The sequence below is a fragment of the Mauremys mutica genome, chromosome 2, assembly GCF_020497125.1.
Source record: "Mauremys mutica isolate MM-2020 ecotype Southern chromosome 2, ASM2049712v1, whole genome shotgun sequence".
Taxonomy (NCBI): domain Eukaryota; kingdom Metazoa; phylum Chordata; order Testudines; family Geoemydidae; genus Mauremys; species Mauremys mutica.
Window position 1 is genome coordinate 26,862,934 of NC_059073.1, and position 21,768 is coordinate 26,884,701.

The following is a 21,768-nucleotide window of genomic DNA, read 5'->3' on the forward strand; positions in this document are numbered from 1 at the left end:
TGAGAGAGAGAGGATTTGGTCCACGCAAAAAGACTATGAAATACTTGATAAGAGGCAACTCATACTATGCCATGCAATCAATAGTATCTCTGGCGTGGGATTTTCAGAATCCCTGAGTGTTGGCCAACTTTTCTATTACTGAAGTCAGGTAAGACTCCCATTGACTTCAGTGGGAGCAAAGTTAGGCCAATGTTGAGCACTTCTGAAAATCCCACTTTTGATGCACAACAGATACTATACCATTTTGAACTATGTGAGCATGCACGGAGGGTGAGCTTAGAGTAACACAACTTGGAGCATTTCCAAAGATTTGGAGAGATGATATCTTGCAAAGCTCTGTGAAACATGGCTTTGCTTCATCCACCAGCTACTGAATGCTGGACTTATTTCAATTCCACATTATAATTGAATAAACATTGTCTAATTGTTTAAATATTTCCTTATAAGTCCATACGTGTTATTTATAGTTGTTGCATGTGGAACAAAGAGAATTCAGAGATTAATACAAACAGTGCACTACTAAAGTGGGACAATTGACTGAATGGTAAAAAGTCATGTAGTACCTAATATAAAAGGTCAGTTGTCCCTTTTTTCTTAAAATGTATATTATGTATAGCAATACATGTGATAAGTAGCCACGATCTGACTCTAGATCACCACTTCAGTTCATTTCATATAAAGTAGTATGTCACATGTGCCCTTTTTACTGCTTTACAATCCATGGAAAAATGCTGAATCCTGGACATGTGGCTTTGACACTTAACAAGAAAGTGAGATTTTTGCCTGCTTTCTGTGGAATCATCTAGGTCAGGGTTTGGCCGATCGCAGCTCCCACTGGCCGCGGTTCGCCACTCCAGGCCAATGGGGGCTGCAGGAAGCGGCACTGGCCAAGGGATGTGCTGGCTGCTGCTTCCCGGCACCCCCATTGGCCTGGAACGGTGAACCGCAGCCAGTGGAAGTCGTGATAGGCCGAACCTGCGGACGCGGCAGGTAAACAAACCAGCCCGGCCCACCAGGGTGCTTATCCTGGCGAGCCGTGTGCCAAAGGTTGCCGATCCCTGATCTAGGTGGATGCTTTGCGTGGTCCCTGCTGTGAATTCCTAGAGTTAGCCTGAGTACACGATACTTCTTCACTGACTTCCTGTTGTTTGAATGCCATATCTGAACATTTAGTCGGGTTTACTTTTGTGAATTGCACATGACAATGAAATATTCCAAACATTGTCTTTATTCCATGAAGTTCACATGGAGTCCACTGAACTAACCCTTTGTACACTATTTGGCTTATATGCTGACATCTCCCCTTTTAAAAATCTTTTTGTATCCAGTTAGAATTGGAAAAGAGCTATAGAGTTACTGTACCCATGTCCGGATTGTAGGTGAAAGCAGCTGTTGCTTTGTGTTGCGTTTCCTAATAAGTTATATTAAGGCAGATTGTGTTTTAAAGCAGTTTGATGATGCTGTCCACAGTGCCCACTCCCTCCATCTCAAGTGACCACATCATCAGTTTACCAATGGACAGCTTCAGAAATGGCTGGGGAGCCTGTACTGTTCCCCAGGATCTACTGGAGGTGTCAGGGCCATATCCCGTGCCAGTACTGAGCAATCTTCAAGAGACTGGGATCTGGCCTGACCCTGTGTCCAGCAGGAGTCAGGAAAAAGTCTGCTCCTACTGCCAGTGGATGATACTGGCAGAGAGTGGCAGGGGCTTGTAACCCCTTTGTTTGCTAGCAAACCCCAAGACACTGTGAATAATCTAGTTTCATTGTCCAAGCAGACTGAAATGCAAAACATAAACATCAGAAAAGATGCAAAGTAAAGTTGATTTTTAAATTCTTCACCTTTAATGGTTTTTGATAACTCAAAAGTGTAGCCTAAGCTCTCAACTTCAAACTTGTCTTGTTTTGTTGAGCTTATTCAGATTTAAAAAAAACAAACCTGAGTTTGGAGAAAACTGAATAGCAGTATTTAGTCATCTAAAGAATACATTCATTTAAAGATGCACTGTTACGTTTGTGAAGTTAGGGAGCAGTTAAACTAGACCCAGGATCAAACAGTTTGCAAACAAAACTTGAGGCTTGTAAATTCCCAAAACTCTGGTTTGGTCTATTATTGCTAGATTTGTGTGTTCGTTTTTCTTTTTAACAAAACGAAACAAAAACCCACCAACCATAAGGTCAAAATTTCAGGCACCAAAAATAAGGAAATTACAATACATACGGTGATTACAGCAATTTTAAGTCAAACGTGTATTTTCTATGCCTGTTTTTGTTGATAAGATGTTTGATTTTTTTTCCCTAGACCTAAAGATTATCGAAAGATGTGAAAAAGAACTGAAAGAGGAACGGCTGTCTTTCCTGCAAAAGATGAGTTCCAGCATCACCCACATTCATCTTAATCATCCATTCTATGTAGAGGACAGATTTTTTTCAGGTACAAGGAGAATTTGTTTAGGGAAGATCAGTCATCTTTAGTGTAATGAAAACACCAAGCTAAACACTGATATAATATTTCTGACATTTCCTGTTCCAGAATGTATTGCATGAATCTGGCCTTTGATGTTGAATGTTAATAAAAGGATTTTATTTCTCTATATAGAACTCCAGTTATCTTTCTGCGTATTTACTTCTAATGGAAACGGGTTGTTAGCTCAAATGTCAGTACTCTCAGACTAAAAGCGACAGAACTGTGTGCCTCCTTTTCTCAGGGAATAATCGCAGTGAATAATTATGAACATTTCACTCCCATGAACTATACAGTAACTGTAAATTAACCATTTTATAGTCCTGCCATGGCAGATGGTTTGTTTTCACACATTTTATGATGTAATAGAAGGCAAAGTCCAGTTTTAAGAAAAATCAAGAAAAGTACTGTAGAACCCCTTTAATACTTGCATAGCCTGTTTTGAAGCTTCAGGAAACTTTGACTTGTGCTATATAAGGACGCCATTTGTCACTTCTGCATGTTTATTTATAACTAAACATTTTTAAACTGAGTGCACATAAAACTGTATTGTGACATAATCTTTTATCCCCAGTTCTTCAGAAAACCTTTTCCAGATTCTGAAGACGTGCTGAATGGAAGTCAGGAGAGATTTTGCTGAATGTGGCCCTAAGTGAACCTGCAGTATCCATAGAATTGTATTAATATTAGCATCAGCTTAACCTAAAAGTTAATATTGTAAACCAATCACTTAGTTTTAAGACATTTAAATAACACCCAAACAGAATGGGGACTTCTCTTCCTTGTACTAGCCTAAAAGTTCCCAAATTGTAATTCATAGACCACTGTTAGTCTGCTGTGCACTTTGCGGGAGTCTGCAAAGAGCTGGATGGTGGGACTACTTTTTTAGACAAGCTTCTACGCTTGGTTAGGGCCACAGTTTACCAGAGACCCTCTGAAGAAAGAGCCCCATCACCCTTTGGAACAGTCATGTGTTTTCATTTCTTCATGTTTGTTGACAACCTTGGAAGAGGGTGGACTATCTGAGACTCAGCCAGGGGACTGCAAACCAGAGGCTGGGTGAGGGCAATGGCCCCATCTTGGCCCCTAGGTGCCCTGGGACACTAACACTGTGACAGAGGGGTGGTGTCCACATGACCATCTCTGCCTTAAAATAAATGTTGCTACTTTGAAAAATTAGAGAAAAACTGCACCCAGTCATAATTTTAGTGCAAAATCATGTGTCCATAGCTCAGCACTTAGCCACTGAAATGTACATCTTGAGCTGTGCCTAATCTTAAAATATTTTTTCCTGGGTAACTAAGGAAGGGCAAGCCTGGATGGCAACTCAACACGGGGCTAACTTCAGTAGACAAAGAACCCATTGAAACCAGAAAAATCCTGCATAGCACACCAACTGTGAAAACCAAATAGATTACATAGAGCTTTTTCCTCTTTCCTTTCAAACCAAAATCTGTCCTTCAACCCTGTCTTAGGAGAATTAGGTTGTTTTACGTAAAGTACAGAAATGTAGCATTTTTCTTACAGAAGATGAGCAAAATAACTGTTCAGTGATGCAAATTAAGGCAAAAATTTTAAGGGCCTGTTGCAGCAAATCTTTTCACTCAAAAGTGTACTTTATTCCCACAAACTACCCCTTTGAAGTCAATAGGGCCACATATGTACACAATGCTCCTAAGTAAAGGTGCTGATGGAATTAAGCCCTGAATCTAGTATTGCCATTGGGGTTGAGGATGCAGGATTGCTTGTATGCCCATTTTTATTCTTTTAGTTGCTCAAGGAAATTTTGGCTCCATTTTCAATAGCCAGAGCATAAGAGAAAGTACATTTTGTTTTGCTTACAATGTATTTTTCACATCGGCCATTTCTTTGGCATTCAAATGGCCTTATTTTAGGAAACATTCTTAGCCAGTGATCTCGCAGCCTAATTTCAGTCATTAACGTAGAATGAGTATTTTGGGTTTTTTTTAAAAGCATCCGACTTCTTGAAATAAGCCCTCTTTTTTGTGTGAGGATACAATATATATTTATAGGTAGGCACTGGATGGTTTCAGCCATTCATCCTGTGTTAAATACTTCACAATCAGCAACTTTAATTTATTAGACCATCTGGCAAAGTCTGTAACTCTCAGGATTCAAGTGACTGGATTTTGGAGGAAATGTTGAGCCAGAGCATGTGTCTTTTACTTTTTTTGGCAAGTGCACAAATTCCAAATAAAATATTTTTATGACTTGTTAGGTGGGCACTACCACTTATTTATCATCAGAGGACACACTAGGTTCACATATATTAACTTGTGTGTATTTAGTACTTTGATTATGGTAAGCCAGTAAATCTTGCCTCAATTTTAATATTTGCTTGACTAAATTGTAAACATAGGCTCAAGTCGTGAACCACAATACATAAATTAATTCATAATGTGAAACATTACCAATACGCTCATTGTATTGCCTCAAAGTTATACTCTAACTTGTGTATTACAAGGATTTATGTGTGGGGGGAGGAGGGGAGAGCTGTTCCATGGTAGTTGATGCCAGTATCTGAAGAATATGGAGCAAGAATATAACTAGCACAGTGATTATATACTGCAACTGTTAATACTATACATGGAGCAGAGTCCTGATGACTCTCCTCATTATGAGGGAGGCTTGAGTCTATATTACTAATCTAAGAATTATTTGAATTTACATTATAGTGAAGTTATTAATAGGGGGGGCTTTACTCTGTAGACAGGATTAGTTTACCTTACAGTGAAATTGAAATACATTATAAATATATATATGTGTGTGTGTGTGTATGGTTGAGTTTATCAAACTGATTTAAGGGGTTTAGACACATCTATTAACTTTAATGAGCAGTGTCTAAACCCCATAGACTGCTGTCACAATCACAGTCTATATACATAATATACTCAACTATGGGTAAGCATTTTTGACATCCTGAATCTTTAATTCATAACGCTCTAGTTAACCTGTTAGGAAAAACATTTCAATTTTATTTTAGGATCAACCCAAGTACACCTTAGCCAATGATAGAATATTATGTACTGCCAGTCACTCAGAAGAGCTTACTGATTCAGTGTGGGATGTAATTTTGAGTACATTATGGCCTGGTCTACACTGGGGAGGGGAGGAAATCAATTTAAGATACGCAACTTCAGCTACGAGAATAGCTTAGCTGAAGGCGACGTATCTTAGATTGAATTAAAATTACTTACTTCGCATCCTCGTGGCGCTGGATCGATGGCCTTGGCTCCCCCATTGACTTTGCTTCCGCCTCTTGCACTGCTGGAGTTCAGCAGTAGACAGGAGAGTGATTGGGGATTGATGTATCGTGTCTACACTACACACGATACATCGATCCCCGATAGATGGATGGCTACCCGCTGCTCTGGCAGGTAGTGTAGACATACCCTTAATTAATGGGCCATTCTCAAACTTATGTAGCTCCCTTAACTTCTGAGGGAGCTATGCTGATTTATGTCATCTGCAGAGCTAAGAATGGCAGGCTTGTTATAAGCAAAGTATATGTTGTAAAGCATTGGTAACATCATACTGTATGCTGCTTTAGACCCACTTTTCTAAGTAACAAACCTTTCAGCAACAACAAAATACCACACACATCATTGAACTCTAGTGAAAGGTAGAGAGAGACCATCTTCTGGTCTTTTCATAGTTTTTGTATAACTGGTTTTGGAGCTTTGATAGGCACCTGTGACAGGTAAATAATTCCCTCTGAATTTTTCAGTATACATTCTCTGGGGAAAGCTCTTTAGAAAGGCAAGTTTATAGGCTGGATTTACTCTGTTTACTGAGGTGTACATTTGAGCTGGCTAGTTACATGAGTGGCAATGCAGACCAGAAAAAAATCCCTTTCATGAAAGAAAACCAGTTGAGTGGATTTGAGCTTATTCAGCATTGAACCCAAAGTCTAAAGCAAATGGATAGCACTCTGCCTTGCATCTGACTGACTATACATTTTACTGATCAACTTCTCTTTGTTTAGACAACAGTATATTAATTTCCTAGCCTTGCAGTTACAGTAACATGAATTTCTTTCTAACTCAAACATTAGAGACTGTGGCTTTAAGTAGGTTTATTGGGTTCACTAAGTCCTGCCCAAATTTCATACAAATAGAGATATCCTCTCTGCAAAATATTTCTACAAAATTCTGATTAGTTTATTTTTGCTGCTGTTTCCTCTGGTCTTGCTACTAGCAAACTAACTTCAGTTCAATACATTTGGTGAGAGTCTCTGGATTTCATAATGAAGTTAAAAATGTTTAAGTAGTACTTAGAAAAGGTTCAAGTGTTAGCATTAAGAATGTTTGTATTTTGCATTTTGTTACAATGAAAGATGCAGATGGCCATCTTCAAAATGTTAAAACAAGTACTAATGTGTGAAAATACTTTAGTAGCCTACCAACTACATACAAACATTTTGAGAGCTCTCAGGGTCAGTATGCATTCTAAAGTTTTTTGTTAGGACCTAATCCCAATAGGGATTTTCCCTGATTAAGGACTGCAGAATTTGACTCACTATAGCCCAGCATTTAAAAAAATTGGTATAACTGTCCTCTGACCTCTTAATGTTATACTGGTACGTATTTGCTATACAGAATTAGTTAAAAACAACTCATACAGGGAGCTACCTGTATGTGCATCTCTTATAATTTGCTAATGAATCTATAAACTAGATCATTAAAATAACTTCAAAGGTGTAGTTGGGAAAGTTAGTATTCCATACCGCCTCATGTTAATTTGTCTGGAAGAAAAAAAATTATTTTGGCTAGTCTGTGTGAGGCAGATTTGAGTGTTTCCTGGCAAGGAATTACTATGCTTGAATGTGCATACATCCTGCCATGAAATGTAGTCAGTCAGTTATTCTATGCCATTCCACCATTCTTCCATAAAATGCAAGAAGTCCCAGTGAGAAATTTACTGTGCACCCTCTTCAATCCCCTGCTTCATAGCTTACCATTCTTCTGCAATTAGGTCAGGGTAAGAATTAGAGGGCTAAGAAATAACAATGCAGAAATTAAAGTTCAGAATATAAACATACGTGGTTATCTTACTGGAAAGAGCACTGGGAGATGAACTGGGATGGCCTTACTCCTATGCATGAATGCTCTGGTAAATTGGGGCCTAATTTTGGGCCAGAGGTTTTTGAGACTATACAGCAAAAATATACAACTTTGTTGTGGACTAAATGCCAATGAGTCACCTCCCTTTATCTTGATGAGCTAAGAGGATGCACCAGGGGGTACAAGGAGAGATTGACAGTCCATAGCTGGATGATAATGAACACACGGTGACCTTTTTCAGGGGAAGGAAGATGAGCTATGCTGAACAATAACCCTGGTGTCAGTTGCTTCATCTTTGCCATGCAATCTCTTAGCCCAACACACAGGCATTTAAGAAGCATAAGCATAGACAAAACATATTCCAAAGCGATCAGTCGTGGATAAGAATTAAAAATTGGAGTAATTATTAAATTAGAATGTTTTTACAGTGCCTAGCACAATGACGCCTGGATCCATGATTAAGCACTACTCCAATACAAATAATCTTGTTTCTGAGAGGTTTGTAAGTAGTCTTGGGCATTAGTCTTTGCTACTAGTTTGATACCCATATGCAATATCCAGTGTCCACATGTTATATAGTCAATCTATATTTCACATTCTGTCTTCTGATTCATATTTAGTCCTACACTAGTACTTTTCAAGTAATAATACAAATTTAACTTCAACTGTGTGCATTTTGTAGCGCAAAACAAACAAGTGTCCCATTCTACTTCTTTTGTCATGATGATACTACACTGAAAGGCAAAAATGAATGGTTGTAATTGGAAAGTATCTATATTCTGCCTTTACATGCCGCCATCTGAAGTTTAATCCAAATATTTGGAGCTAAAATCAACAAAATGGAATGTTAAGTTATAAAAGTTTGCAACCTTTATTTCCGTACAAAACAATTGAAATAGGTTCACAATAAATTATCAGCATGTTCCCATAGAACTTTGTGTATTTTGAACAAATACTATGAAAAAAAATCCCATTAACATAAGACTTCTTTGTGAAAGGATGTAACAGCCAGGTATAAGGAAACCTACTGAATATGCAGTCTCTTCAGTGGTGAGGTCCCTTCCAACCCTGATATTCTATGAATTTAGTAAGGTTACTCTGCTAGGAAAGCAATTTATCAAAATATTAATAGAACAAATCATATGGAGAAACATGGAGAGCAAGATACTACTGAATTAACTTTTCTGAATTGTCTTAATTACACCAGCTATTGTGATGCTTTTTTTTTTTAGATACAGTTTGAATAATGTGTCAAACAGTACACAAGAGTCTCACAGGTCTATAAATGACCTTTTAATCTTCTAGCACCAACCCGCTAAAATACTAATAGTTTCTGGCATGCAACATAATTACCATTATTTGTTCTGTTGAGGTGGTTGTGTACAATTTTTTTCCCTTTAACATACGAGCCTGTAACCGTTTTCCATGATGATAATGTAGGCAACTGGACACAAGCCTAAAACTATATGCACATAAATTTTCCCTTTTAACAGTTCCTTAAGTGTTTTTTTTAATTGCCCTCTTGCGTATTGGAGCATTCACACTTCTTTTTGATATTTGCCTTCTGAAACGACTAATTCCAGGAGATCTCACTTCGATGGCGTCCATCTCTTCCTGAACAGGAGTAAACTCTGGTTGAGCAAGATGAGGTTCTGCATAGGAGGACTGGGGATATTGGGCTGGTTGGGGGTAGGACCCATGAACTATATACTGCTGTTGCTCACCATCATAAAGTTCCTCTGGGTCATAGATTTGGTAGGAGTTATGTGGCAATTGAACTACGGGGATGTCTTGATCAGTTGTATCACCGTATCCACCTTGACCCACCACCAGCAAGAATATTTATATGGTTACCACAAAAGGAGGAGAGCAGAAAATTGAAGTAATAATTAGGAAATTGGAATATTACATCTCTTTAAATACAATACATTTAATTCACAAAAAGAAACACTGAAAACATTTAACACAATTAATAAGCAGGAGAGACTGGAAACAAACCTACCACTCGACAGCCAAGTTAGTTGGACACCATCACCAAAAATTACACCATTGTGCTTATTATTTACTAAGGCAATTTGTCTGCTTTACCAGATTCCAATTATGTCCTAAAATCTATCATTAATGGACAGAAAAGGTCAGGCAAATTTTAATTTTAACAGGGAAAGGAAAATAAGTGCATAGACAGCAGTAACACAAAGTCTGTTAGTGGCAGTCAATATTGTTGATGTAAAGTATAGGGCAGCTCAGTATCCATTTCTGACCTTCAGCCAAATGAAAGGAAAAATGCAACCAGAATGAGCCTTTCACCTTCTGGAGTGGAAGCCATTGTAAGGGATTGGGCCTTCAAATCGGAAATGAACAATAGAGGGTGGGGGTAGAGAGGAGAAAAGGATGGGAAGAGACGAACAACAAAAACATACAGATCAGTAAAACATACAAACTAAACTGTCTCATGTATTACATTTGTAGTGACTAATATCTTACTAAAACAGAAAATTAAAGTTAAAGTCCAGTATCATGATTGTGTCATTGTTCCTGTTAATTTCCTTCCATTGCCTCTATCTATTATAATGGAAAACGCTACAATACAGGATCCCTAAATGTTACAGAAGGGATTTTAGAAAAGATCCTGTTTTCTGGCTTATGTTTCATTGGTTATTGATGAGCACGTGCATCCTTCTTTCAGGTTACAGTAGTTGTTGTTTAGTAGAGTTCATGCTTTCATGCTATATAGAAGCACATGAATGAGGAAACCGGGTAATATGTTTAAAGACTACAAGACTCCACTGGAGACTCAACAAATAAAACATTCAGTTGACATGTAGTGGACGCATACAATCTGACAGTGCCACATACACATACAAGACAATACTGATACACTTCATTCATGATAAAGGCTTTCTGAGTTTGATGTGAATTTTCTTGTTTCTTACTCGGTTACACTCTTCTCTTAGTGTAAATCCATTAATTAGAGCAGAACTAGACCCATAGCTTTTCAAGGGGTATCACATTTTAATGCAAGTTTTATCAAAGGCCTCCATCTTACTTTGGCTGTTGGTAAAAGCACTACACTTCCTTCTCATCCCACCCCATCTACAAAGCTGATTCCTGAAGGATGGATAAAGACTATTTACACTGAAGAAATGTACTCACCTCCCACATCATACCCAGCACAAGAAGAAGGATCACAGTAGCCAGGTTGGCCAGAAGGACCCTGTGGACCAGGAACACCTGTATGACCAGGTGGGCCTCGTTGGCCTGGGGATCCTGGTGGCCCTGGGCTGCCAGTTCGACTTTCACCAGAAGGTCCTGCATAAAGTACATGCATGGAACAAATAACTACCAGCCTCAGGAAAAGCACTGCCTTTAGAACATCCTGGCAGCACTGGAAGCACCTGCTAGGATACCTTGGCTCTGAGAGTGCTGTAAAATACCCAGAGTGACAGCTTCACTAAGGAGAAGGGGACTCCTGGGAACTCCTTAAAACTCCCCCAGCAAGAGTTTTGCGTGATTTCCCTACTGCTGATGAGCCTCACATACTCTCTGGATACTGCTAAGTCCTCCCTACCAGAGAGAGGTTTTCTTTATCCTGAAAGTTTATTATAATACTTCTGATGAGCAAATGTTTGCAGTTACTGCTCAACAGATTGCACCAAGTGTCAGGTAACTCTTTGGGGAGGATAGTCCGACCTCCCTTACCTCCTCCATTTCGTATTACATACATGGAATACTCTGCCTTTCTAGCAATATACTCGGTGTGGGAAATCCTGGCCCTACTGAAGTCAAATCTATTTTTATCATTGACTTCAACTGGGCCAGGATTTCACCCTGTATATTTTTCCGTGAACTAAGTATAAACCTTTCCAGCAGTCATAAATATTTCAATAAGAAACCAAATGCAGCCACTCCTTATTCCACAAAAACAGGTGTCCTTTGGACAAGCGGTTTATTTCAGGCAAAGGGAGAATATGTATGTGACTGACAGAGTGTCATCATGTTGTGATGCTGGCTTGTGATGTCATGACACAAGCACTGTGACACTGAGGTAGATTTGAGACACTAAGGGTCCTGCCGCCGAAGCCTGCAAGGTGCTAGACGGACCCCTGAAAATCTCAACTGGCCTGCAAATACTAGGATGGGTTACAGCTGTGTGTTAACCCTGAGAGCTCCGGAGAGTAATAACTTTACCTGCAGGCCCTGGTGGGCCTCTGGGCCCTTGTGTTCCAACACCCGGGTTGCCTCTTTCTCCTTTCTCGCCTGGTAAACCTATTGAAATATTAACAATCAGAACAGCAGCTTGAACATAGGTCTTTATAAACCGGCTGCTTGGCTCAGTCATCTTTCCACAGACTGGTGTTTGGTAGTGAAAGGGGGGGATCCCATCTCTCCCTCCTGCTACAGACAGTCTACCAAAGGGGTCACAACTCTCCTAGGGCCTGCTGCCAATATGGCGCCAGCAGGGTAGAGAGAGAGGAAGCACAGGCCACACTGCCCAAGAGGATCAGCAGAGAAGGTGCAGCAGGGGGCCAGCAAAGGTGGCTTTACGCCTCTCTACTTCCAGCCTGCCCCAATGCAGCCTCTGGAATAAATTGAGAGGAAGCCCTAGCTGGCCACAGCTGTCTCTGTAGTGTGCTGCAGCCCAGAACAGCCAGGCCACTATGTACTTCACCAACTCCCTGCCCCTAAAGCAGATCCTGTGCTGGTCCTATACCACCCTTGCACTGGCAGGAGTCCTCAGGTGGCCACTGCAGCCCCTTTAAGAGCAATGGAAAGAACCTACAATGAAGTACAGAATCTGGCCCCAAGAACAGGTAATAAGACCCTGTCTGAGGTCGCCAGTTCCATGCAGCTCTGATGTCCCTCCTGCCATAGCAAGTGAGTTAGGTACCTCCAATCCCACCCCTTCCAACATGGCTGAACTTCCCCTGAAGACGTCAACTCAGTATCTGACCTATGTCATAAGAGACCACATAGCCAGTAGGGTAGAAAAAGCCCCACATTAATATACTTTTATCTCCTGAACTACTCCTATAGCATCCTTTCATACACTTGTTATAAAGCAGCTATCCCAACATAAGAAAATAACCTAAGAATGGCCATGCTAGGTACAAATAATGGTCCAACTAGCTCAGTAGCCTGTCTTCCAACAGTGGCCAAGAGGCGGGGCAGGGGTGGGGGCCTGGAGGAAGGGATGGAGTTGGGACAGGCCCAGGGCAGGGGGTTGCAGGTCAAACACACACACACACACACACACACACACACCCCTGCCGGGTAGCGAGGAAGTTAGCCCCTATGCCAGCACCTAATGTTCCCCATGCCTTGTGTAGGAAACCTAGATGCCTAACTCAGTGCTGAGGATTCCACGAGGCAGTAAAGAATGGGATTCCCCCAAGCCAGCATTGCTAAGCTAGCCAATAGGAAATGCCAAGGAGAGTGGCATAGCCTAAGCTCTGCCCTTCAAAGGGAGTTGGGCACCTAAGTCTGGGCCCAAGGGAGGCACCTCCCTCTGCCATGAACGGCTGTGACCCTAACAAACCCTCAGTGCCAAGTGGCAAAGGGATCACTGCTCTGTAACAGTGGCCCCTGACATACTCATTTGTAGTGAACAAAATCCACTACATTTCTGTCATGGTATTTATCTATAAAAAGGGTCATGTAAGATGCCAAAACCAAAACCAAAGCCAGGATCATGCTGGTCATTCATATCCTTCTGAAATGTATGTACTCGTGATGTTTAAAAACGTTATGGCTATGTACTGACAGACTGCCCTGACTGTTTCTATCAAGGTATTATTCCCAATGAAAAACTGGTTTCCTGCCAGACCAGCTGAAATGGTCTGTCTGTTGAAATATAAATTGAGTATTGGCTCATTCACAATCACCCCTCTGAGCTAAATGCAGAAGGAGGGCAGTGAGATGTAACAGGAGCAGGGCCGGCTCCAGACCCCAGCGCACCAAGCATGCGCTTGGGGCGGCATTTTGCCGGCAGGCGGCTCCGGTGGACCTTCCGCAGTCATGACTGTGCAGGGTTCGGTGGTCCCATGGCTCGGGTGGACCTCCCGCAGACGTGCCTGCGGATGCTCCACCGGAGCTGCGGGACCAGCGGACCCTCCGCAGGCACGTCTGCAAGAGGTCCCCCGGAGCTGCGGGACCGGCGACCGGCAGCGCGCCCCCTGCGGCATGCCGCCCTGCTTGGGGCGGCCAAATTCCTAGAGCCGCCCCTGAACAGGAGGAGACTAGCAAGGGGAAAAGAGCTTCCTCTGGGCTGCCTTCAAAGGTATATTGGATTATACCTGGGGGACAGGGAGGGCACCCTGTTATCCTGCACTTGAGGGTGTAACTGGGCAGTACAATTACATTAATGAAAATGGGATTCCCAACCTGTCCTGGTTGGAAACACTGCAAGAAGGCTTTAGGGGAGAGATGGAGTGACCACCTTTATTAGATGGAAATAGGGGGAAGCACATGAAAAATAAGGGACATTTTAAGGAAATGTCATTTCCCTTCACATATCATGTATTTTGCTCTCAAGTGTATGTTTTTACTCCCCTCGAGTATACAATGCAATTATCATAAACTGCCATTTAATGTTTAAAATGGTCAAGGAACATCCCTTAAAATAACATTGGGTGGTCACCCTACTGAGAAACTACTTCAGACAAGAATTTTAGACTATTTAAATAAAATTAAGTGTAGACTCTAAGAAGCATGTTATACTTCTTGTTTCATATGTAATTATTTTTGTTTCTATTATCCTGACTCGGTAGCTCTTAAATCTTAATCTTTGATAACAAACATATGGGTGTTTCACTATAAATATATCTTTGTGGTGTTATAAAAGACCTAATCCTGAGTTGTACCAATTAAGTTATGTTTATACTATTCCTTTGGGAACAGGGAATCTGGTAAATTAGTGTGTCCAGTGACAGGGGCTGGATACTACAGGGGGATGCTTTCAGAGGGGCTCAGGATTTGGGGTGCACCTGTTATTTATCTGCAAGGCAAAGGAGGGGCTGGCAGAGCTCTGAGGACTTTGCTTGGGTGGCTAACGGATTGATGGTGTCAGGGACCTGACAACTAGTTATTCACAAACGAGTCTCTCTCTCAGGCAGGTTGGTAACAGGGCGACTTTCAGTCCTGAGAACTCTGTGACAGCGTCACACGCTTCTCATGGAGTTAGGCATGAAAATCCCTTCTATAAAATAAAATAAAATAAATAAATGAGGATGCAGCAGCCCCCCTTATAACTGTTAGCCCAGTGGTTAGAGCACTCACAAGTTCACCCCCCGCCCCACCAGATGTGGGGCAGAGATTTGAACCCCAGACACTGAGCTATAGGGTTACCCTGGGAAAGGTCTCTCTCAATCTCTCCTGTTGAAACTGTTCCACTTTGCACTACCCGTACCATCATTTCATGCAAGGCCTTATGCTAGATAGGTGGGGCACTGCCTAGTATGAGGATCTCCCTGGAGCTTAGGCACTCGGGCATCAGGACCAAGGTAGCTGTGCATGTGCCCAGCAGCAGAAATTTGGCCACCTTAGGGATTTTACCAGCAGAAACATAGGCACCTAGGGAATGTAGGCAACAGCTGAGCAGGGATTAGTTTGAAACTTTGTGCCTAAATCCTTTTGTGGATTTAACTCTTTATGTCTCACCCATGAATTTATGGCAGTCAAAATCTTCTAAAAACTCACTACCATTAAAAATAAAATGCTTCTTTTTAGCTGTGCGCAACAATTAAATTCAGTGCCTGTGGCCACCTCGCCACTTGATGGCTGTAATGCAGTGCCGCTTCTCCTACGTCTGGGGGTAACATTAGACTAAGGCCTATGTCAGAATGTGTTCAACGTGTTACCAATGTTCCTTTTATCATTTGAGAACTATTACCAGAGTACACCCCAATCCCTGCAGCCCTGACCTGGAGATTGGAATTCACGCCTCTATAACAGCTAGACTTGATTACTGTAATTCTTCATTTCCTGAATTGCCTGCCAAACAGTACTGGCAGACTATCATAGCAACTCAACAGCCAGGATTCTGACCGCTTAGCATGCAACTCCTACTCCGGAGTCCTCACACTGGCTTCCAGGATGATGTCATGTTTGTCTTTAAAGTCTTGCTCTTCTCATGACCAGTGGCTGGGTTCTGTTTTGCTTATTCGATATTTTTCCCTCAGCTTACTAAGCTCCTTAGAACAGATGTTAGCATTTATCCCATTGTTTAAAGTCACAAATGGCCAGGGTAAAATTTTCAAAAACGCCTAAGTCCCATTCTTAAAAGCAACGTAGGTCCTAGAATTCCCAATCCTCAGGGCCGCCCAGAGGATTCAGGGGGCTTGGGGCAAAGCAATTTTGGGGGCCCCTTCCATAAAAAAAATTGCAATACTATACAATACTAAATTCTCGTGGGGGGCCGGCGCAAATTGCCCCACTTGCTCCCCCCACCCACGGGCGGCCCTGGAAAAAACAAACCTTCTGCATCTCAGCACAAACCCAGTTTTGAGAAAACTTCTTTAGAAGGTATCAATGGTTCTCAGCATCAGCTAGTGCTAAAACGCACTAAAGCTCATTAAAAGGGTTGGACAAACATTTTCCGTCAAAACTTTTTCTGGATCAAAAACTAGGGCTTTTTAAAAAGCAGAAAAAAAATCACGGACAATGTCTGATTTCCTTCAAAATTTGTTGTGGTTTTTTTAATTGAAAAGCTGAAATTAGTCTGCCAAAACCTGAATATGGTTTGGGGTTTCAGAAGGGTGTGGCCAAATATTTGCTGCTTGCTGTGTTTGATTGTTTAAAGAAACAATAAAAAATTCTGCTTAAAAAAAAATCCAAAACTTTTGAACCACCTCAGCTTGTGACCAAACGCCTGAGCCCATCCAGGCAGAGATTTTTCCAGGTTTATGATACTCCGCTGGCTTCCTTGACTCATATCTGTCTCCAGAACTTTTAGGTTAGAACATAAGAACAGCCATACTGGGTCAAACCAAAGGTCCATCCAGCCCAGTATCCTGTCTACCGACAATGGCCAATGCCAAGTGCCCCAGAGGGAGTAAACCTAACAGGTAACGATCAAGTGATCTCTCTCCTGCCATCCATCTCCACCCTCTGACAAACAGAGGCTAGGGACACCATTCCTTACCCATCCTGGCTAATAGCCATTAATGGACTTAACCTCCATGCATTTATCTGTTTCCTAGAGACTGGCTCCATGGGGTCCCTCACAAACTGGAGAGGGTTACTGTGGGTTTGTCTTTAGTATAGCTTATGTACATACTCCACGAACTGAGCATTTGACCTTGTTCCAGAATTTGGGATGAGCCTATGTTGTGAAAACCGAAATGCTCAAAATAGCACATGCATGTGAATGGACACAGGGTGCTAAAATTAAATTAACCCAGGGGTTCTCAAACTAGGGGTCAGGACCCCTCAGGGGGTCACGAGATTATTACTGAGGGTCACAAGCTGTCAGCCTCCACCTCAAATCCCGCTTTGCCTCCAGCATTTATAATAGTGTTAAATATATTTAAAAGTGTTTTTAATTTATAAAGGGGGGGTCTCACTCAGAGGTTTGCTATGTGAAAGAGGTCACCAGTATAAAAGTTTGAGAACCACTCAATTAACCCCTCTGGAGCCTCAGGGAATGTGGGGGGGGGTCCTCCCTCGGTAGGGTTGGGAAGGATATTGCTCTTCTCATGTGATCCCTCCCCCAGTGGCTAATTTTAAATGAAGCTACCCTCCCCTGACATGAATCTCCCTATGGCACTGAAATTACATATAGACTATAATTTGGCATTTGAGAAGTGAAAGGGATGGTAGCCCTAATGGAAAAGCTCACAGCTTGGCTCTCCTTCAAGCCTCAAACTGCTGAATGAGCTTTAGGGTAGGGAAGGCTGTGCCTCCCAAACAGCCTGGCCCTGCCCCCTATCCGACCCCCACCCACTTCCTGCCCCCCGACTGCCCGCCCCCCCCCCCAGAATCCCTGACCCATCCTGCTCCTTGTCCCCTCAGAGACCCCACCCCCCACCACCCTGAGACCCCACCCCTGATTGTCCTGACCCCTATCACTCCCTCACCGCTGAGTCCTGACAGACCCCCGGAACGCCCACAATCCAACCCCTCCATTCCCTGTCCCCTGACCACCACCCCCCAACCTCTGCCCCCTCCCTGTTCCCTGACTGTCCCCGAGACTTCCTGCCCCTTAGCCAACCCCTCCAGCCCTGGTCCTGGCCCCAGCCCTTTACCCCCAGCTCCCCCCTCACCCAGAGCCTCAGCCCATCAAGGGGTTTCTCTGGACACCTGCAGCGTGGCTCCGGCGGGGGCCCTGAGCCCTGCCCCACTCACAGCCGCGTGGTCAGGGGGCGGGGCTGCAAGCTCCAGGCTGAGCTCAGCTCCCTCCGCTCAGCCCGAAGGTCCCAGCCCCACCCCCTGACCACACGGCTCTGAGTGGGGAGGGGCTCGGGCCCCGCCGGAGCCACGCTGCAGCTGTCCCGGGACGCTGCTGGATGCGCTAAGGCTCCGGGAGAGGGGCAGAGACGGGGTCCGGTCGGGTTGGGGCCAGGGAGGGAGCCTCAGCCATTCCCGTGGGGGCCCCTGCGGAGCCCGGGGCCTGGGGTAAATTGCCCCACTTGCCCCCCCCGCCCCAGGCGGCCCTGCCAATCCTATTAAAAAGCAATGAAACTTGAGCTTCTAAGTTACTCAGGCACTTTTGAAAATGTTACCCCAATGTTCTTTCTTCTGCACTTCTTAGCAAAACAATATTTTGCCTGCTGGTCTCAGGGCTCCTGAAGTTCTATCCCGTTTATACGTCTGAGTGGAAGATTTCTCTTTGAAATCTAGCATTTGGTTACCATGTGACCTTCAATTTCATTGTGAAATGCTATGAGACACCTTGTGTGAATGGTTTTATTGTACTGTATATGTGGGAAGTAGTCTCAGATTGAACAGATATGCTACAACCCACACGTTAATTCCTGCAGGAGTCTGCCACAGAAGCATGCTAAACAATACTTACGTGCTCGGGACTGAATTCCTCCTGCTTTTAAAAATGAATTCCTCGTGCCAAATAATAGCTCTAGATTCCAAATGCAAAATATTTTCTAGGTATTACTGAGACAGTTGCTGTGCCACGGTAGCTGCAAAAAACGGGGACTGAACCCTTTGCTGTGGGTATTGCAGCAAGGCAAATACATTTAAACTGCCACAGTGGAGGAGGCAGTATCTTTTATTGGACCAACTTCTGTTGGTAAGAGAGACAAACTTTCAAGATTACACAGAGCTCTTCAGGTCCGGGAAAGGTACTCAGAATACCAGGTGGAACAGACTGTTCAGCAGAAGTAGTTAATATATTTTCACAGAGATCATTCAAGATGAAGTGGCCCATTAACTCTGCAGTCATAATTTTCACATTCAACAACAAACACTTTGTCCAAACATGGGAACAGCCATGGGTACTTGGATGCTTCCCTAGTATGCCAACCTCATCATGGGCCACATTGAGGAAGAATTTCTGGAGAAACACACCATGAAACCAATGATACACACCTGAGATACATCAATGATATTTTCATTCTCTGGACCTAAAATCCCTCAGATTTCCATCTCAACTTCAAGAACCACCACCCAGCCATCAAACTCTATCTAGAACGCTCCTGCACCAGCCTCAACTTCCTGGACACCACAATTGACTTTAACAATAGAACCCTCCAGACAACTATACACAAGAAACTCACAGATCACCACGTTTACCTTCACAGATCAGTAGCAACCCCAAACACACCAAGAAATCTGTTATCTACAGCCAGGCACTCAGATACCACAGAATATGCTCCAAGGAAAAAGTCCAGGATACATACCTTAACACAGGGGTTCTCAACCTTTTTCTTACTGGGCCCTTCTCCCCCGCCCCCAACATACTATAAAAACTCCATGGCCCACTTGTGTCACAACACCTGTTTTACTGCATATAAAAACCAGGGCCAGCATTAAGGGGTAGCAAGCAGGGCAACTACCCAGAGCCCCACGCCACAATGGGCACCGCAAAGCTAAGTTGCTCAGGCTTTGGCTTTCGCCCTGCTGGTGGAGCTTGGGGACCCCGGCTGCAGACCTGCACAGCGGGACTTTGGTTTTCTGTCCTGGGCCCTAGCGAGTCTAATGCCAGCCATGCTTAGCAGACCCCCTGAAACCTGCCCGCAACCCCCTAGAGGGCCCCAGATCCCTGGTTGGGAACCACTGCCTTAACACACTTAAAATCACCTTTATCAAACAAGGATGTAGATTGCATCATGGAATGGACCACCCAAATACCTCAAGAAAACCTGCTTCAATACAGAAAAAAAACCAAAACCAACCCTCCAACCTCACACCCCTAGTTGTCTCCTACTGCCCCAAACTGGAACCCACACAGGGTGTCATCAAACAATTACAACTCATACTTGATGGGGACCACATCCTGAAAGAAATATTTCCAGAACCCCTACTTCTGGCTTTCAAACTACCTCCCAGCCTCTCCAAGCTCATCCTTAGAAGTAAGCTCCCCATAGACCTGGACTCACCAACTCAAAGTCTCGCTGGACCCTGTCATAATACCAGATGCGAAAACTGCAGACATACCTCCACTGCTACGATGATCAATACCCCCCTCCACAAGATTCCTGGGCCCTTTCAAGATCCATGGGCCCTACCCATGCCTATCACAACATGTGATGTATCACATCCAGTACACTAAATTCCCCAATAACAACTATGTGAGTGAAACCAGACAATCACTACAGTCTCAAGTGAACAAACAGAAAAATGATAAAAGACAAAAACACTCTATCTCCTGTGGATCACCATATCTGACTTTTCAATCCTAATCCTCAAAGGAAACCTTCACAACATCTTCAAAAGACAAGCCTGGGAGCTTAAATTCATAACTTTGCTAGACATTAAGCACCATGTGTCAGTAAAAGACACTGGATTTATGGCTTATTACAACAGTCTGTAACCCACTAACTCCCCTTTTTTGTGCTCTGACTGCAGAGGTGTTAATGGGCCACTTCAGCTTGGATGGTCTGTTAGAAAATGTGTTAACCACTTACGCTAAGGGCATGTCTACACTTGTCACATAAAGCACAAAAAGTCCCTTTTTTGTGCAAAAACCACGGGAGTGTCTACTCTTGCCAATGACTTTTTGCGGTGAAACTCAGGGACCACCTCCACAAGAGGCATTCAGTTCTTCCCAGTGATACTTTTGCAGTGATGTGCAAGTGAAGACATGATCTTCCTGTTTACACAGCTTTTAGCCTCCGGAGGATATCCCACAGTGCCTAGGTGACCACTCTGGCCTGCAGCTCTGCTGCTCTGATGCCAGGTAAACAGATGTCCGCTCCTCCCCCTGTAAAGCTCCGGGAAGTCTGAAACTCCCCTTCCTGTTTTCTTGGCAAGTGCTCACTTATCATCTGGCCAGGTGACAATGGCTGCTCCATGGAGCAAACGATCCCTGCTTGGAGCAATGCTGAGCTACTGGAGCTGATCAGTGTTTAGGGAGGGGAGGCTGTGCAGGGACCCAGGATGCCCCACCATCACCCCCCACCCCCAAGACCTATCCTCAAAATGGAGAGAGCTGCACTGTGGGATAGCTGCCCTCAGTGCGCTGCTCTCATCGGCGATGGAAGTGCTGCAAATGCAAACATGACCTGACGCCTGTGGAAGAGAGTGAGAACACAAACCAGTGCTCTTCTTTTATCAGTTCCTTCTCACTGGTGAAACTGACAGCGCAAAACCTCTGCAACTGGAGACATTGCCTAAACAATCTGTTCCATCTTGTATTTTGGGTGACACTCTGAGTGCCTTTCCGGGATCTGAAGAAGAGTTCTGTGTAGCTCAAAAGCTTGTCTCTTTCACCAACAGAAGTTGGGGCAATGAAAGATATTACCTCATCCACCTTGCCTCACTGCAAACAATAGTAGTACATGTTTGTTCTGGAAGCAAATGCTGGCACATGCAGCAGGCAAAGTGTGCACGAGTGCATTACTTTGTTCATGAAAACTGTCAAAGACTGGCCCGCAGTAAACATCTGGAATCTATGTGGATATTTAGTGTAAGCCCCATTTTAAGCTTACACTAAGCCAGCAATAAAATGGTGCTTCAGAAAGCAACTGCCACAAGATCTTTCAAACCACAACTCTTCCCACACTCAATTATTATTCTTTCACATACACACATACACCAGGTGAAATTA

At 43.3% G+C, this 21,768-nt stretch overlaps 2 protein-coding genes across 4 annotated transcripts in view; one reads left to right on the top strand and one right to left on the bottom strand.

Annotated features, from left to right (window-relative positions):
- The window catches only part of MRPL13 (mitochondrial ribosomal protein L13), a 49,199-nt gene extending 46,606 nt beyond the window's left edge, over positions 1–2,593 (top strand). For both annotated transcript variants that reach the window (XM_045005648.1, XM_045005649.1), the window contains exon 7: positions 2,302–2,593. In XM_045005648.1, coding sequence (XP_044861583.1) covers positions 2,302–2,326 — 25 coding nt within the window. In that variant the 3' untranslated portion in view covers positions 2,327–2,593. The remainder of the gene's footprint in view (positions 1–2,301) is intronic.
- Positions 2,594–8,409: 5,816 nt separating this feature from the next.
- Positions 8,410–21,768, bottom strand: part of COL14A1 (collagen type XIV alpha 1 chain) — a 198,939-nt gene continuing 185,580 nt past the window's right edge. For both annotated transcript variants that reach the window (XM_045005058.1, XM_045005059.1), the window contains 3 exons: positions 11,736–11,813; positions 10,701–10,856; positions 8,410–9,364 (listed from right to left, as the gene is read on the bottom strand). In XM_045005058.1, the coding sequence (XP_044860993.1) occupies positions 9,045–9,364; positions 10,701–10,856; positions 11,736–11,813 (554 nt within the window). In that variant the 3' untranslated portion in view covers positions 8,410–9,044. The remainder of the gene's footprint in view (positions 9,365–10,700; positions 10,857–11,735; positions 11,814–21,768) is intronic.